At 40.7% G+C, this 18,262-nt stretch overlaps 2 protein-coding genes across 2 annotated transcripts; both read right to left on the reverse strand.

Moving 5' to 3' along the window:
• Positions 1–420: 420 nt before the first annotated feature.
• On the reverse strand, positions 421–3,530 carry rft1 (RFT1 homolog). The gene is made up of 10 exons (XM_046383880.1): positions 3,254–3,530; positions 3,069–3,154; positions 2,854–2,976; positions 2,459–2,750; positions 2,237–2,371; positions 1,866–2,126; positions 1,625–1,769; positions 1,430–1,535; positions 1,088–1,337; positions 421–962 (listed from the first exon to the last, which is right to left on the reverse strand). The coding sequence occupies exons 1-10, from the start codon at positions 3,314–3,316 to the stop codon at positions 798–800; spliced, it is 1,626 nt and encodes a 541-aa protein (XP_046239836.1). The 5' UTR covers positions 3,317–3,530; the 3' UTR covers positions 421–797.
• A 903-nt stretch (positions 3,531–4,433) lies between these two features.
• Positions 4,434–18,223, reverse strand: prkcda (protein kinase C, delta a). The gene is made up of 18 exons (XM_046383882.1): positions 18,071–18,223; positions 15,257–15,386; positions 14,912–15,111; positions 14,754–14,820; positions 13,818–13,974; positions 13,409–13,440; positions 13,113–13,198; positions 12,423–12,552; positions 12,240–12,340; positions 10,272–10,368; positions 10,013–10,143; positions 9,633–9,806; positions 9,442–9,533; positions 7,317–7,379; positions 6,183–6,321; positions 5,855–6,043; positions 5,590–5,718; positions 4,434–5,473 (listed from the first exon to the last, which is right to left on the reverse strand). Exons 2-18 carry the CDS (start codon positions 15,363–15,365, stop codon positions 5,315–5,317), a joined length of 2,055 nt encoding a protein of 684 aa, XP_046239838.1. The 5' UTR covers positions 15,366–15,386; positions 18,071–18,223; the 3' UTR covers positions 4,434–5,314.
• Between the last annotated feature and the right edge of the window lie 39 nt (positions 18,224–18,262).

The raw sequence follows: 18,262 nt of genomic DNA on the forward strand, positions 1-18,262 counted from the left end.
TAAAGTTCAGGTGAAGATGTACCACCGTTGTACACAACAGAACTCATTCCTGCTTCTTTACTATGTCAAAAACAAGGCTGATGTGAAGAGACTGACTGAGTTGATAAGATACAGTTCACACACAAACCAAAGGGGAAATAAATCCAAACTGGTTTTCATGAGCAAACTGCAACACAAGACTTTGATCGTCTTATCACCGCAAATCTGTATCAAAATTAATCAAATGTGCCTCAAGCAAGGGCAAAGTTATTTTAACAGGATAAAGCATTAAGTATTTCTAATTTTAATTTACATTACCTTATGTTATCAAGTACATCTTCAGGCTCAGTTTTTTTTTTTTTTACTAAAATGTGTTTCTTAAAAACAGCTGAACTCCTCCTGACAGCATTTAAATCCACACAACAGGTTCTTCGAGCCCTTTAAACTTTAAACATTCATATTTTTTCATTAAATTAATTTTAATACCACAAACACAAATTAAGTTGCCTTGTTTTATTGTGTAGGAAAATTTATTCCTCGTTTTCTTAAAATACATTCACTTTTTCAATACCCACAATTAGATCCCGAAACAGGCGCGACGTGTTTGTTCACACTTGTAGAGGAATGATCCAGTGAAAACAAACCATCATACACACACGCACACACAGATCCACACGCGCATACACGCGGTCCATTTAAAAAAGTCACTCCCTCGTTGCTTTCGCTGTCAGTAACGATCAATCGGCAGCTCCTGTCAAAACTGTTTAAAGTGAAAAAGAAGCTTTCTTCCAGTCCAGCGTGTCCATTTCCTGTCTAATTCAAGTACGTTTCTTTGTGTAACGGGGCAAGAGCTGAGTCCTCACAAACTGAATGAGCCGAGTCTCTGAGACAAGGACAGCTGCAAACACACCGAGAAGACATGCTGCTCCTACGCCGATATGGAGCAGCCTCAGCATCCAGCCTCTGTCACAGCACAACAGACCCTGAAACCAGAGAATGAAGGAGCTCAAGCTGATCACTGCAAGACTCAGTACAGACTATACAGAGTAAAACTGTGATGAATGCTCAATGCTTAGAGATACAAACAAGAGACACGATTCTCCTATACCTCAGACAGCGAAGTGACAACAGCACTGACACCAAGTGCCAGTAGTAAGTGAGGGGAGGGCAACAGGCCTCGCAGAGGTTTCCATTGACTGGACTGGAAGTAGTGGTGTATGTAAAGCAGGCTGTGCAAAATACGGAGGCCCATGTTAAGGCAGTTTGCCAGTATGAAGCCCACAGCACCAGCCCACCATGTCAGCACGTAGGACAGGAACAGGAAAGACACAGACAGGGCCAGCATCACAAAGTTATACCTGAGGACACAACGCAAGCACAGTGCTAACTGACAGGTAACATGATTTATAATAAGTGAATGTAAACGTCTCTGTTATTTCTGCATTCTTACTTGTCAACCTCTTGTTGGCTCATGGCAGCAAATACAAAACACTCCGTTACACCGTTTATAGCGAGCAGGAGAACATAGCAGCTGTAGCATCTCAGCAAAGTGGGCCCTTTAGGAAATGTAAACATATAACAAGCTATGACAAAGCGGAATTTGTCAAACATACCCAATACAGCCAGTTGGCGGTAGCTCACTTACCTGCTCCACTGCTCAGCAGAGATCCGCCATAAATGTCCAGAGCCAAATGAGAGTAGCCATAGCCAAACACCGTGATAATCAGCCCGATCACCAGCACCAGCTTCAGCAGACACTCCAGGACCTCGGCTGCAATGGAAACTTCTTCCTGTGGACAAAACCCATGACATTAAGTAAAAACAGCAACGTCTGCTTTCTAGTCATACACAACAGACACATTTGCATTCATATCAAAGACTCACACCTGTTTCTGACTTGTGACATCCCGTCCTCGCTCCAGCACTTTGGCAAAGAAGATGTAGAAGCTTTCCTCAATAGGCAAGAAGATGAAGCGGGCCACCATGGAGCCCAGATTATTGACAATATCATAAACTCCCTGGTCTCCAAAGCTGAGGACGTTCAAGAAGGTCATGACGTAACGCTCCCCCTCTGTGAGGATCTGCTTCAAAAAGGACTGCTTGAAGAAGCTCCATGTGAGCCGGGCCAGAGTCCAATCAATCAGAGGCTATTAACAATACATGAGGATCATTAGTCCTTTATGATAGCAGCTTATCTTGTAACTAATCAGTTTGATTTACAAAGATGAATAGATCAAACATAGTAGTGCCCTAGTACCTCTCCATCAGCTCTACAGGGCAGAAGATCTCCAACACGGTGCAGAGGAAAACTCTTCTTGGCTGCCTCTTTAGAGCCCAAGAAACGAACAAAGTAGACAGCATAGCACAGCACCAGGAATCCTGTGTACACCAACTAAATAAACATCCACAGCTTAAAATTGTTACATACAGAAGAAGTAATTAGATAAACAATGCAAAAAAACTTCAACTAATTTCTTACATGAGCAGCAGAGAAGATGTAAAGGCCCCATTCACGGGTAAACACCACCAGCACCACAGTTATGCTGCACTTGGCGATCATTGCTAAGCTCTCAGCAACCACCTTCAGTTGGACAAACATGTGAGCCTGAGCCAGGACCCAGAGGGGCTCAGCCAGGAGCTCCTGCACTCCTGACAAGGCGAACAGCATCACAGCAGGACCATAGTAAGGGACAGACTGGGGGTCTGGGACCTTCAAGAGCCACAGCCAAACAGAGACCAGCAGGGCTGCCCATAGCACACCCAGAGGCAACCTGACAGGTAAGAAATGCAAAGATAAGACACACACCAAGACATCCCAGCTGAATACACAAGAATAAACACACATCCTGTAGTTTAATAAATTTGTGAACTAACGTCAGCCACAGCAGGTTGATAACTTGTCTCCAGCTGTGGTTTGTCCCAGATACCCCGCTCAGACAGGCTCTCCTGAAAGCTTCTCTGGATAAAAATACTAATGTGGAGTACAGTAGCGTAAGCCTGCATGATAAAGACACATACACGTTACAGTAGCCGACCTTAGTGCAGTGGAATGCGTTAGCTTTGTTCGTCTGTCTCAGTATCATCTTTACCTGACATTGACCACCCCAATCAGCTCTTTGGACACGAACCGAAGTGTGAAAGCATTCAGCAAGAAGGTGAGGACACGGAACATCACCTGAGATACAACCAGTAACATATAACACATGAATCGTTTAAAAATCAAGGCAGAAGTGTTAGTTTGCTGAACTTTAAAACAATGTGTGTGTTCGTGTACCTGTAGCAACACATTATACGATGCTAAAGTGGACGCATTCCTCAATACATCCTGAGAGCTCATTTTGGACTTCCTCCGAGTCGCTGGAAGTCTTTGTCAAACGTGAATTTGACAACTTGTCTGCTCCTTTTTGTTGAGGAAAATCATAATATTCTCATTATGTCAAAACTGCTAGTGTGGCTGCCCAAAAAACGGCATTACCGTTGCGAAATTCCAAATGAAAAAGAGTCAGCAGTAGATCCTACAAGCAGAAGCGATAACACTTCCGTACACATTGTACGGAAGCACGTTACGCGTTGACGTCAAAGAACGACATCCCCAACGCGCTGTCGCTAGAGGGCGTAATCATCTCTTCGATCATCTACTGGGGATCGATTCTTTGCTCAGTTTGGCCCATGATACACAGTTATGACCTTTATTGTGAATATCAGTCTCTGTGTAATCACCGGGAGTTAGTTACCATCATATTGAGACCATCAGGGTGAATTCTACATCCACAAAATGAATTCTGCTGAGAAAAATCCTATTTATAGATTACTTTGTCACATGAATTTTAAAATCCATAACAACTAACATTATTGAAAACAAGCTGGTGAATTCTATTAGCTCTGCTTTCTTGTTTTTTTAATTATGTATATTTACAAAAAAATAATGTTCTGACTATTCCAGAACAATTGCTTTGTTTGATCTCCTGAAAACGTCATACCAATTAGATGCACTTTTGCATTACAAGTGATCACATTTTCTTACCAAAGTTTAAAGAGGAGTAATGTAATGTTCCTAAGCAGGTGACAAAGTACAGTCTACACAAATAGGAAATGCAAGACTACCTTCTGTAGGTTTTATTGATCATTAGAGAACCAGGTTAGAATAGGATGTCACAGGATATTGAGTTTCATTATTTTTTGTTAAAATTATGGATTCAACAAATGTGGTGAGTGAATCCAAGAATTTGTGAAAAGTGAAAAGTTATTCCCATGAAGGTACCAAAATCGTAAAAACCCTGAAAACCCAAAATACATTAGTACAAACAAATCCCAGAATTGATATCCATATGGAAGTATTAAATTACAACAAATTTATCGGTCACATTGCACCAGTGGCGATCCCTGATTTAACTGAACTGTTTTGTGAACTTAAGTTTTTTAGTAAAGAAATTTTTAAAAAAGCACATCAGACCTGGGAGTTGATGTTTTTAATCAGATGTAAAAGATGGAGACAGTAAAAAAAAAAAAGTACATCCTTAGCGAACCAATATACATGTTACAACAATATACATACACATTGTTTATATACAGCATTTCAGTAACTTTCCACCCTCTCAGTCATGTACCTTAACTGAACCTTTTGCAACCCTGAGTGCATCCAATCCGCATCAGTCCACAGACAAGACATTCCAGTACAGCTAAGATCAGCTCTAACTCTGCTTAAATTTGTTCATTATGTGGCACTGTTAAGTCAGTCACACATGTTCTTCTTTGCCATCGATACATGATTCATCAGTCAAAGGCCAAGAATTCAGATGTTCCAAAGACAGATAACACTCATTATTAATTTATGGTAAAAGATGGACAGGTTTCTTTTGGTCTGATCTCTATACATGCAGATATTTCAGTCACACATCAACATTGAAATAAAGTGTATAATTCATTCTTATAGGTTTCTTTTCCTCCTCCTAATTTTTCATCTTCAATTGGATTGAACTGAATGTTACGAAAAGGGGCACAAAATGGCTGCAGATGGTAGCACTGACATCAAGTGAAATGCAAGGATTTTCAACATCCTGCCCTAATATTATTACTCATATAGGCCTTCACAACCTAGACAAACAAAAAGCATGCACACAAACACAGTAACATCGATATTTACAGTACAAGGGCCCATTGCTACTCGTATCATTTCTACATGTACCCAAGGAGAATAGTTTGTGCTTAAAATAAGGTCACAAAAATACTGATTGTAGACCAGCTCACTCATTTGCAAGCTTAACAATGTGACAGAATAAGGAAATTGTCCGGAAACAGTACGGATGTAAGCCAGGTCTGACTGTCGTTACGGCAGTCACTTTTCTAAAAGGTGCTCCATCTTCGGGTTGATGAATGAAAAGCCAGAAAACGCTGTCTGATCCATGGAATCTATGAAGTTCTTATCACTGTAGGAGAGACGAGGTTTCTCGCTGAGGAACTCCCGATCAAAGTTGCTGCAATCATTCGGTGCTTTCTGTAATTGACAACAAAGGTATCTCAGCAAAATGATAAGTCAAGACAAGGGTAAACAGAGCGCGTGAGCCATATGTCTTTATAAAACTGCTCATCAGTGATGTGTGTTTAGCATACCACTTTGGGTTTGAAGGGGGGCTCAATCTCTCTCCTCTCCAAGGCCTGCCAGATAATGGTCTTGAAGAAGGGGTGTAAACGAACATTACCCACAATTCCCAGCCTGCGAGTGGGATCTCTCTCGAACAGCTACAGGGAGTCAATAAGGGTAAGTAAAGATTGTGCAGCATCTCAAAAACGGCTCATTTTCAACCACAGAAAATGATATTTTTAAAGTGAATTTGAAGATTTCATGAACACATGAGCTGTAGAAAAAGCTACACACCCGCTCCAGCAGATCCTTGGCTTCCTTGTTGATCCAGCGAGGATAGTGGGGAGTATCCATGCGGATGGATTCAAATAACTCATCCTCATCGTCTCCGTGGAAAGGTGACTGACCAATCAGCATTTCATACAGTAACACCCCAAATGACCACCAGTCCACAGAGAAGGAATATTTTTGCCCCAGCAGGATCTGAGTTAAAATACGATATCATAAATGAGAATCATTCTGGAGAGATATCGACACTTTGCATGAGAATAACAAAAGCTAATGGGCCGGAAAATTGACTATTTCAGAACAACAGATGGTCTCTAAGTATGAAACACTATACCTCTGGAGCAATATAGTCAGGAGTACCACAGAAAGTGGTAGCGCGATTCTCGCCGAACACGTTCTCCTTGCACATGCCGAAGTCGGCAATCTTTATGTGTCCCTCATGATCCAGCATCACATTGTCTAACTTAAGATCTCTGGAAAGGAAACAGTCACAGCAGGATTGGAAATGAACACAAGTGGTTTTGAAGATGATAATAAATTGTATGTTAGCAGTTTTAAGGTTTGAGCTGACATTTTTGTGCTTGTCAGAATTCAGTCAGAAAGCCATTTAATGCCTGTATTTAAATGAACGTTTAGTAGATTGTACACTGATTGTATATGTGATTTTAAAAAAGTCCTTACAGTTTTGCAAATTGGACTGTGAAATTTGAAGGCTCCTTTAGAAAAGCACTGAACCAAGAAAGAACTTATTATTAATAACTCATGGCTTACAAAATGTTTTTAAGAGCCATACCAGTGTTTTCGCATGTTTGTGCATTAATTATATAAGTTGCATTTACTTCATGTCATATTGCAAACCGTTTTTGAAAGCATTAGAATTGAAGTTTAATTGTATTTTCCAGACAGTCACTGGTTTCAATTCATCTGAATTTTATTGAGACCTGAAACTTTTCTAAGACAAGAAACACACCATCAAAGCAAATATTTGGTCCAGTGTTGGTGTTTAAAAGTTACAGTATTCTTACATGCTTATGTAATTGCAAGCAGTTACGCTATTCTTGAGATTTTAGTTAGTTTTTTTTTAATCACAAAAGATTAACAAATTCAGTTTCCTCATTGCAAGATCACAAACTTTTATTGCTTTTTCATCTGATTTCACTTTTTAGCCTGCACCCACAGGGACGGTTTTGTAAACAGTCTGTGCAAACAACTGCGTTACTACACAACGGTAATGAAACTTTTGGAAAAAAGTGTCAAAATGCGTGGGATTACCTAACCATGCAAGTTTAGAGTCTCTTCAAGTTCATTTTCACATCACACTTGCAACTGAACTGAAATCAGCTGTCTTGTGAAAGACAGAAAAATAATCCTAAACATTGAGCTGCTATATAAAGAATATAGTATTTAAGTGCGGTCATTTAACTGTATGTACTGTACCGCCAGGTGTGATACATAATTTTGCTCTGACCTGTAGATGATCCCTTTGGAATGTAAGAACTGAAGACCACAAATGATCTCAGCAGAGTAGAACCTGGGAAGACAAACATGGCAGAGACAGACAGATATCAACTACTCATCTCGTCTCATCTCAGGTGCTACAGGTGCAGGTTGGCAGCTGAACGCCGGTGTCACTGCAGACTCATTTCAGTGTAGAGCTGAATTATTGAGGAGGACATTTGTATGGAGTAGGAGACAGGTGAATAACAGTCTCATAATGTGGAACCCGAGAGCTGCAGTGAGCTGAAAGATTAGCCTATCTCTGACCTGCTTCTCTTGTCATCTGTGTCAGGTGAAACGACTGAGTCCTTAGAGGAGAGAGCGTAACCTCTGCTCTAACCCAATAACTGGTTATTCACTGTATATTACCAACTGACAAGGACTGAATAGGCTGTCAGGTTTTATCTATTGATTATCTCTCATTTTAGACCTAACAAATAGCTCTCATAGAATAAATCAGAAAACACAAAACACACTGTAAAATAAAGTCCAGACATAAGTAAGCAGGTGTTAAGTAACTTGGGCTCTGCTACATGAGGAATGTTGAGACGTCGAACTAAACTCCCTACAGCACCGGGTCAACAGGTTAGCAGTAACCACTGGGAGAATAGGGCCTTTGTGCTAATAAAGAGGTCACCGGAAACTCTGCAGTTCATTTGCTGCCTCAGGAAAGATATTGCATAACCAAATCCAGGAAATACTTTCCATTCCACTGTGGCAGCTATTGCAGTATCACACAACAAGTCTTTTTGTTATATTTAGACATATGTGTAAACAAACACACCAGTGCATGTTTTGTTAAAAATGACTGCTTTGTGACATTATGAAACAGCCCATTCTCTTTATTCCTCATTTGTTGTGGATAAATGTTCCTTCTGAATAGAGTCACTGAGTGAGGAGGATTTAGGTAGATGCCAATTAAAGATCAGGTTTCTGTGTACAAAAATGACTCCTGTCATCTCGTAGGTCTAGGACACAGACACCACTTTAACTACAGGAAATGCAATGGCAGACCACATTGTATTGTCGGTTTTCATGTTCTCATAGTGTGAAACCTGTTTCATAATATAACACCAGTATGTTCAAATAGTATACTTGCGTTGTAGTGGGTTTGACACTAGTTTGACACTGACCAACACTAACCAATAATAACTGCAAAACAGAAAATGCAAAACTTAATATACAACAAAGACATCAAACTGCAACCTAACCACAAAGGTGTTTTTTTACTAAAACAAACAGAAACAAGCAGAGAGTGAGTGAGTGTGTGTGTGTGTGTGTGTGTGTGTGTGTGTGTGTGTGTTAGGCCCACAGATCCTGAATTAAATTTGTAGTAGTGTAAAAGATATATAGCTGTGAATGCATGTATATTCTTGGTGTTTTTAAAAAACCCCAAACTAGTCTGCTCAGCACTATGCACAGAAGTCTACTGTTCATACTTTTACTGAAGCAAACTAGCGTTGCTTTACCTCTGAGTTTGTACGTGTGTGGGGTGTTTGTTTTTTTTTCTTGCAAGTCTGTGAACATAACACCTTATAAAAGACATTACACACAACAGAACGCATAACATCTAATCACAACATCTAATGCCTTGAAGCTCATTTGTGTCTAAAAGCACCTGTGAAAAAAAATGGTTCACTCCCATTTTTCTGTTTGTAAACGTGAGACTTGAGTCAGTGGTGGTGCAGATGCCACTGAGCTTCAGTCTTCATAACACTCTCCTTAGCCAATGAGCCATTGTTTTTATCTGGAGCGATTCCCACAGTATGATGAGTAGAGAGGTGGGTGGCAGTAAATGATACCTCCACATATAAACAGCACACAGGCACGAAGAGCTGCTTACTCCTTAGAAGGCGAGTCTTTTAGTGAGCAGCAGCTAATGGAGCAAGAGCATCCCCAGCCCATAAGGGTTCAGTATATTATGTAAAGAAAAAAAAACATAATGGGACAAAGACAAAGGCAAGGACATAAGAAAAGTAAACATAGGCTCTGCTTTATGAGTATCTGCTTTCCATCAGCTCGATCATCAGCAGTGTGTGGTTTTCTTTTACATTAAGTCTTTATGTTGTTCTGTCTGTGTGGCAGGTGTGACTCACGTGGCCCTGAAGAGTTCAAAGCGCCCTTTCTCCTGAATATGAAACATCAAGTCTCCTCCGTTCAGATACTCCATCACAAAGAACAGATGCTCCTGTTGACAAGTTTCACTTTGAGAAATGAGGATGCAATGTCAAACAATGACATAGAGTAGGAAAAAAAAAGTGGCATTATTGAGCTGGAAATGGACTACCTTCGTCTGGAAGGTGGAGTACAGGTGTGTGAGGAAAGGGTTTTCCCAGGCTAAAGCCAAGACTCTCTTTTCCACCATAGTGCATTCCACATCGTCATCCATCAGAACCACATCTTTCTTCAGAGCCTTCACTGCAAAGTACTCTCCACGCCCCTTCAGTTCTGCCAGGAGAACCTGGGGAAAAGAAGAGCTCATAGTTTGACCACACACCAAATTTTATGTTATTATTTCCATATGAGGCCTGAAGTTTCTGTGTTTAAGACAGCTAACAAGTATTGACTGAGGTGCTGTTGATTCACATGGTTATCCTCTCACTCTTGTGTTGGTTTTTAATATAGCGGTCTCACGATTTAATACACAATGACACGGTTGCTTTGTACCTTGCCAAAGCTGCCTTTTCCCAAGACCTTGTGGAAAATGAAGTTGTCCACGTTGATGCGGGTCAGATGAGTAATACGAGACTGAGGCCGTGGGGTAGACCCCTCCCACAGTCTGCCATATGGAGCTCCGTCTAATGGACAAACAAAGCACCACACATAATTATACTAAACACTCAATATTTTTTGCATCCTATTCTGCAAGCATTATTATCATTCACATGAATTCAAGGAAGTAAATGCACATGTAACACTCACTGACCATTGATTTCCAGTGCAGCAAGTTTGTTAACTTCATCGTAGATTCCAATATCAGTCAGATTAGGCAGGTTTGGATCAGAACGGCGGGTGGATGATTTCTGGTGGAATAGGAAATGCAATAGCAAAAATAAGCATGAGACAGCCAGACAAATAGATTCCCAACAATGATTACCCATCTGGCTTTGGTCTATCCAATGTGCAGGGTTCCAGTTGGGATTATTAGAAAGAACCCCAGGAAGGACTGGATTTAGGATGAAAATGGGTTATGGTCAACAGTGACATTTTGTTGAGGACAGAGCTAGACCACAAGACAAAACTGCAAAGCTTTCAACATTATGATATTTATATGTATCGTAAAAGCGTTCTCCTGGTTCCTCGAAAACCTGTCACACATTTCCTCCCCACTGCACATACTGTATGTGTTACATCTTCATTCAAAATACAATACAAGCATGCTTTATCCTACATAGAGAAACAGGAAGTTCTCACAATGTTTCGATGATAGTTAAAACATTACCACAAAATAGTTCAGTAACAGTAACAGCCTTGGACTAGGACAACATCCAAATTAAGTGTTACCAAACTCACTTCAGTCTCGCCTCCAGATCAACAACTGCTGAGGAGAAAACAATGCCCCTTGTGTGAGTATAAATGTGTGTAAATGTCTGTGAAAAAAAATCATTTTACCTGGGACAGGGCATTAAAACTTATCAAGTGTTTGCCTACAGTTGTGATTCTGGTGACATCAAGGTTCACTAGTATGGGTACAAGGTACAAGGTTCTTTATTTTCTAGAGCTCTGTGATAGCATAATGAAATGCTAGCTGTAGGTCCTGAATAAATAATAAGAAATAACTATAAAATACATTTATGGAGGACTGTGGAGGATAAAGTGAGGAGTCTCACAAGCCCAGGGAACAATGCTGCTCTGATGAAACATCAATAAATCTTTCTGTATTGCTTGACATTGTCTGTTGCCAAGATCATCCACAATAAGGATGTTTTCTGTTGGATTGCTCTAATAGTTAATAAGAACTCAGCATAGGAGTTTCTTCTTCTTAGGTTTCCCTAAGAAATACAGTTGTTGGTGAGCTTTCTTTACCAGGGTGGAGATGTGTGATTTCCCTGACAGGTTCTCCGGGATGTCTCTGCAGGAACCAAAAACCATCACCTGCTCCACCTCAGCTCCATCCATTGAAACAAGAAGGTGTGGCTGTCTTTATTATCCAACAACAATCAGTTGTTTGGTTTGCTGACACTGAGCAGCGGTTTGTTCTCTGTGCACTATCCTACAAGATTGTTGAGTTAATCCTGGTACGTATTCACATCATTGTTGGTAATCCCATTGATCATAGTGCTGTTGTCCACAAACTTCACAATAGAGTTCTCTCCATGTCTGTTTGTGAAAAAGTCCAATATCCAGTTACAGAGTGAGGTGCTCAAGCCCAGGGTGCTATCAGTTTGCCCATCACTTTCACAGGAATGATTGTGTTCAATGCTAAGCATAGTGTATTAAAGCCTATTTCTCTATACAACACCCTACAATACACTAAATTGTGAGTAGTTGCTAATAAATCAGTTAGAAACCATTTAATAATTAATTAGTGACTAATGGGGAGTTTCCCAATAACTGATCTGAGGAATTTATAATAGATAATGACGACTTACTAGAGAACAGACTTCCCCTTCCTGATGTTGCTTCCCCTACTGTTCTCCAGTAACTCATCGATATCTACTAGAGTAATTCAGGAACTACTCATTAACAGTTCATTAGTGGATCATTCCTCATCTTTTCCTTGGTGATTTCTTACATTGTATGACCATCACATTATGGCCACATTGTGTGTAAGTGTTAACTTGTATACTAATAGATAAGTAAGAGATAAAATAATTATACTTTTGCAGTTTCTGAAAATGCTAAAAGATTCCACAGTGCACTGAAAGACTTGCAAGTGTCTCCATGAACTCACCTGGCTGACTTGTGTAAGTGCTTCAGCTAGTAGTTTCTGGTTGATACCACAAAGGTTGGCTACTTTATCTTGACACTTGTGATGGACATTCATGGCACAATCTACACACAGAACAAGAAAGTCTTTAAATGACAAAAGTACACTTGTACTTTCAACAATTAATCAGTTATATTTCCACAGTACCTTCACACTTGAGGCCTTGCTTGACTAGACCCCACAGCAGACTTCCACAGTGGTCGCAGAAGGTGGGACTCATGTAGTTGTTGGTCTTAAAACGGTGTGGCATATCAATTTTAAAGCGCTCCTTCTGGAACTGCGGGGACAAACGGGATTCATCAGCTCCAAGAATGTCCGGTGGAGTCCTGATCAGTGGCCTATGATACTTCACATGCCTGCGCACCTGCCTCATCTTGTTCTTTTTTTGACTTGTCTTCTGTTTGCCTCACTGAGCTTACACTGTCAGAAGTGACCACACTGCTGGTTAAAAGTTCCCCTTTTCTTCCTAGGTCCTCCACTCTAATTTGAAGTGTTTCCCGTGTTTCCCACACCCCATCTATTATTGACCCCACAGGTCAGTGATTGTGCTTGATCATTTTCTTGTAACCATTATCTAGATCAGCTGGTCTTTGATTGTGTTTATCCATGAATATTGATAATCAGTGAAAAGAGCATCTCATTGGATGTGGACCCTGGGTGGTATCTGCCTTTGAATTAAACTCTGACCAATGGTATTCCCTTTAATTGTTCATATTGTGCAGTAGGGACACTTCACTACACCAGCAAAAAATCACACTGAGAAAAGACAACACTGAACTGAGACTTATTGAGAACGCTCGTAGTACATGGTGTACTGCACAAATATGTGATACGTACCACAGTATCCCGACTGTTGGCAGCAGTACCGGTACATCTGCCGATGATTTTGTCTATGCATTTCTTGTGGATGGCTGCATTGCATTCTGATAAAAAGCAAAGATAAAAGAGATTTGGGTCCTTTAATTCATAATGTGAGCATATTCTGGACATTTTGCTTACAAAAGACCTGCAAAATACAAGTATTTTTATTCATAGTGTAGTCTGCATTTTTTAATATATACCATCTATGTAGTGGGATTTTATTTTAAGTATTGCACAAAGCACAGAATTTTTTTGCATTTTTATACACTTACGTCTGCATTTATAGCCTTGCTTGTTGAGTCCCCTGTGGGTGAAAAAGTGACACAAATTCATCAGCTGGTATCAGTCTTTGATCATGTGAATAGTTTGTTGATTAGTCACTTGTGAGTCTTATCACACGTCAACAGTACACCCATGTTGATTTGTGTATCACTGTTTGTTTTTCAATTCCTCTTCAGTGAGACCAAAACGGTCTTTACAGCAAAGCAGCCAACAAAGCACACAGGTTGTCTAACATATTTTGACAGAAAACATCCAATGCAGATGGTGATAAATATCAGGAAGTCCCTAAACGGCAAGTTTTTAATCTACCCATGTCTGGTGCTTGCGTATCTGTTTATGAGTTCTGCCTTAGCTACCTTGAAGATTTGTTTATAGGACTGAAATGTAGGCTGCACTGACCACACAAATTCCCTGCACACAGAGCAGAAAGTGGGCTGTCTGAAGAACGTGGCGATGAACTCGTGGTTCTTTATGAAGTGGATCTTTGCCTGCTTGATGGCCCCTCGTCTCCTGTTCAGGGTGGGAGCCTCTTCCTCTTTTGAGGCCTGCTTACTCTCTTCCAGATAGAGACAGAAACACAAACCAGTCATCCTACAACACTGCATATATCACAAATCGATAGCCTCAAAGGTAATCTATGGGGATGCACAGGAATTGCTCATGTGAATGCCTGTGAATGACAGGATTAAAGTAGCAAGGAAAAACACTGCCAAGTCAACACCTGTTTTGTGGAGGAGCAAATATTGCAGGTATGCTGTACCTGATTTCAAAGGGTGGGGGTGGTTTAAAATTTAAGGAATGCAAAATATAGATGGACAATCAGACAAGCTTGCTGTGGAGCTACAGATATTGTTTATTTGATGAATACCAAAGACAAGAGACGAATGCAAAATACAAAATTCTTCCAAATTTTCATATTATTCATACTAAAAATTCTTAAAAAAAAAAAAAAAAAGTGATGTCACTCATATCTGTGAACCAATCCGAAAGGAGATGAGAGTTCAGGGTTGTCTACTAATGCTGCAAGGCCCCTGTCAAGTCTAACCAAACAACACCCACACAGGCCTGATGAAGCAGCGCAGTTTTTGAGTGTTAAAGTTTTAAAAAATACAAATAAACAATGTTTTCTGAGAACTGCTTTTGAGTCATATTCAGTTTTATAGAAAAGTACTTAAAATTTGAAAAACTAAGTTTACAGGGGCTTGACTGGCAACAGGGTAAATGTTAAACTATCCAGACATCTACAGAAAATGATACTGATTACCACAAAGAAGTTCATAAGAGATGTCTGAGAACAGAGGAAAGTAGAGAATGTTTCCACTTCATTTGCTTTACCTGTGTCCCCTCCCTCCAGAAAATACTGCACTGCCATCATCACCTTCCCAGAGGGATGGAGATCCACCTGAACACACGGTTAAGACACACATACAGTTACACACCGACAGCCTGAGATGTAGCTCTACATGGACAGAGGAGAGTCTGCAGTGTCCTACCCAGAATTCAGCATGCCCGTTGGCTTTCTTGCAGCGCTCAGCAAGGACAGATACGCCAACAGTAACCTCAGCCAGGGGCTCCTCCGCTGTTTTCATCAGTAGTACCTCGAGCACACGACCCTCATAGATGTGCGCATCAAAACTTGCCTTCCAAGCTGGGAACATGGTGGGTTTCCGCTGAACCAGGGTCTTACCCCGTTCTAAGAAAAGGAAGATTGCCAGAGAGGGGAAAAAACGTATCTTATGTTTTCAAGTGCAGGAAATAAGAAGGAAATAGCATCTTTCTTACAAAGTGAGAATATCCGTAAAAGACAGAGCAAGGCAGGCTCTCAAACAGTTTCTCACCAGTTGTCAAAGCTTCTTTCATCTTGATTGCACAGAAGGGTGGGTCGGCCAGAGGAGGCAGGACGCCCAAGTCGTACGAATTGAAGGCGATCCTCAAGAAAGGAGCCATGGTGACAAGTACCAAGGTCACCTGCCCTCAGAGATGGACAAACACAATGTTACCCTCGTAACATTTATCTGTAATGATATGTTAGTTATACATACACCTACAGTTCAAAAATCATTAGCATTACCACTAGCGTTGCATACATAACCACGGTGGCATATTCTCATGCATGGTGCCAGCTTACATTAAAGCATTAGTGCTTCAGAGATCTAATTTAGACTACATAATCCCTATACATGCTGTAAAATGTCAGACGCGTGCAAAAGCATACAAAAAAACAGCAGATGGCTGTGCTAGTGAAGACAGAAGGACTTCTGCTGAACTAAAGTAAAATTCACAAAATTCACGGTACACATGAGAATCTTCCTCACTTTGAGATATTCCTGCACAGTCACACCCACACAGCAGAGGGAAACCTTTGTCAGCAACAGCTGTTTTCGTGTGCAGGACCATATTTTACAGGTTTTTTGTGTCTGATTTCAAAACTGTCTGTTTAAGGTAAAACAAACAAACAAAAAACATTATTATATAATTTTTTTGTTATTATATAACAAAAAAAGTCGTCCCAGTTTCTCAAAGTCCAAGGTGGTGTCATTAAATGTCTTGTTTGTCTAAACCAAGGATGGTCAGGCACTTCAGTCACACCTTGTTGTTTTACATGGCTAATCTGTTAATTTCACACCTCTTTTTATAAAGTACTATCACAGCATCAAATGTGTCAGCATCACCTATACCACATTCACTTGTTTGAGTCTGTGTCGCTGTGTTATATTGACTGTGTAGTTCCTGAAAGGTTGCAGCTGCAACAGTCGAAGTGTTTGCTTGTTCTACGAAGGCAGAGCAAGCCTCAACATGTTGCTAATCCAAACACGGGCACGCAGCACACCATGGTAGGCCTGGCTGATATTCACAATCCCAAACCTATAACCGCCCACACTGAGACCAGAAAAGTAAGACACAGAAGAAAAATGCAGGGAAGAAAAAAAGTATGTGCAAAGAAGGGAGGGTGATCAAAAATCATGTTCACTCAAACACTCCTGCTGTGAACTGTGATGTCAGGGTTTGGGGTGTTAATCAATACAAAGCACAGTGTGTGACTGAGGGCTGTAATGATTGATTGCAAAGTGTTCATGTGCAGTTTCGATTTGTTCCATCTGTTAAATACAGTAGTCATGTCCTACTGTAACTTGTATACTTCCATATGAATTCCTAATGTTAGTTTAATTATATAGTACACTTCCTGACACATTTATTAATGACAAATGCAAAAGTGTGTTCAGTAGCAGGACTATCAAATACTATTGCTAAGGCTAAATTGTGGTAAAAACCTACAATACAGCTATTGGATGCACTGTGTATAAATCAACATGTAATATGTACTTCCAAGAAAACAAAATGTATGGGGGAAAGAGTACCTTCAGCTCCACTGTGAGGAATAAACAACAGAAAGACATGACAGGCAGTAAAATACAGAAAAAGACAGGGATCTTGTGCAGTAATCCGCTACATGAATGTAATTACAACTACTTCAAACTATTCTGGAGCACCTCACAACATAAGCATCAACTCAGCAGCCTGTCTGCATTGAGCAACCCTCTCTTACTGCTGGTGATACAAACATGTCTTCACATGTACGTCTCTCAGACACATACACAAGTGTTGTAAGTGTAACAGCTATGGACATTGAGTAACGAATTTGAAACCTGCAAGACCTTAAAGGCAAAAAACTAGGATGCTCATAAAGTACAGGGCAGCTATATATGTAGTTATATTTCAGCTAGGAGTGTGTATTCATCTGGAGAGAGTGAGCAACTATCGAGAATCAGTCATCTCATTTGATCTTCATTTTTTTCTCTCAAGGATGTGGTTGATTGTCGGTTGGCTGAACGTAACATGGCACCTTAAGTATGACTCAATTTGCAACCAGATTCTTTTTTACGACACGTAGAGGTTTATTTCAAAGAGACATCTTTTTCTTTGCTGTCCAGACGTGTCCGCATTCCTAATCAAGCCCAGTGTTAACAACCTGTTCTGTGACCCGTGAGATTCGGTGATCTGAGCTGGAAATCGATGTTGCCACCGTAGCCACGGAAATGTTGCGCCAACAGTGCTTTAATAGCTGACCCCACTGACGTTAAACGGGGTCACACAGTTTGAGAGCTGTCATAGCGTGAAGTGTTAGTGGTCCGGTCAGTTTGCATTTGAGTCCTAACACCTCACCTGTCGATGTTTGACCAACCAATCAGTCTTTTTTCTTTCTCTCTCTCTCTCTCTCTTTTGTTAAAGTTCACCCCGCAGCGCCGCGAAATCTGGCATGTCACAGATTCCGTCGCACAACTGCGTTAAAACATCTTTAAAACGAGGAAACACCAGTCGAAAACGTTGGCCGGGATTTCAATCAGAGCGTATTTTAATGGCCGTTGAATAGGCGTTACACAGACACAGAGTGCATTGAAACTGCAAATAAACGTTCGTTTTAAGTCAAACTGTGGAAAAAAGAAATAGCTAACTTTAGCGCCAACGTTCGCGGTTGAACGAGTTGACGTTACACTTCGTTTCCCCCACAGATGAGAGAAGAAAAATGAGAGGGGGCAACGTTACATTCTTTGGTCTTTGAGCAACTTTGAGCAAACTCCAAACGTTGAGGACCCACCCAACTCTACGAAAAACTACACAAAATAAAAACACAATTAAAGTAGCAGCCTCACCTCGCCCTGCACACTCGGCGCTGTCTTTTCTCACCACGACGAAAGTTGATCTTTCTCTTCCTCTCGTTTTTTCGCTCTGTGATTCCGTCGATTGAGGAAGTGTGGCGCGCGCTCGCAGAGGCTTTCTCTACAAGCTGTGACGTTTACCTGACACACACACGCTCACACTCACACACACACACACACACACAC

Source organism: Scatophagus argus, chromosome 3 (assembly GCF_020382885.2).
Source record: "Scatophagus argus isolate fScaArg1 chromosome 3, fScaArg1.pri, whole genome shotgun sequence".
NCBI lineage: Eukaryota > Metazoa > Chordata > Actinopteri > Scatophagidae > Scatophagus > Scatophagus argus.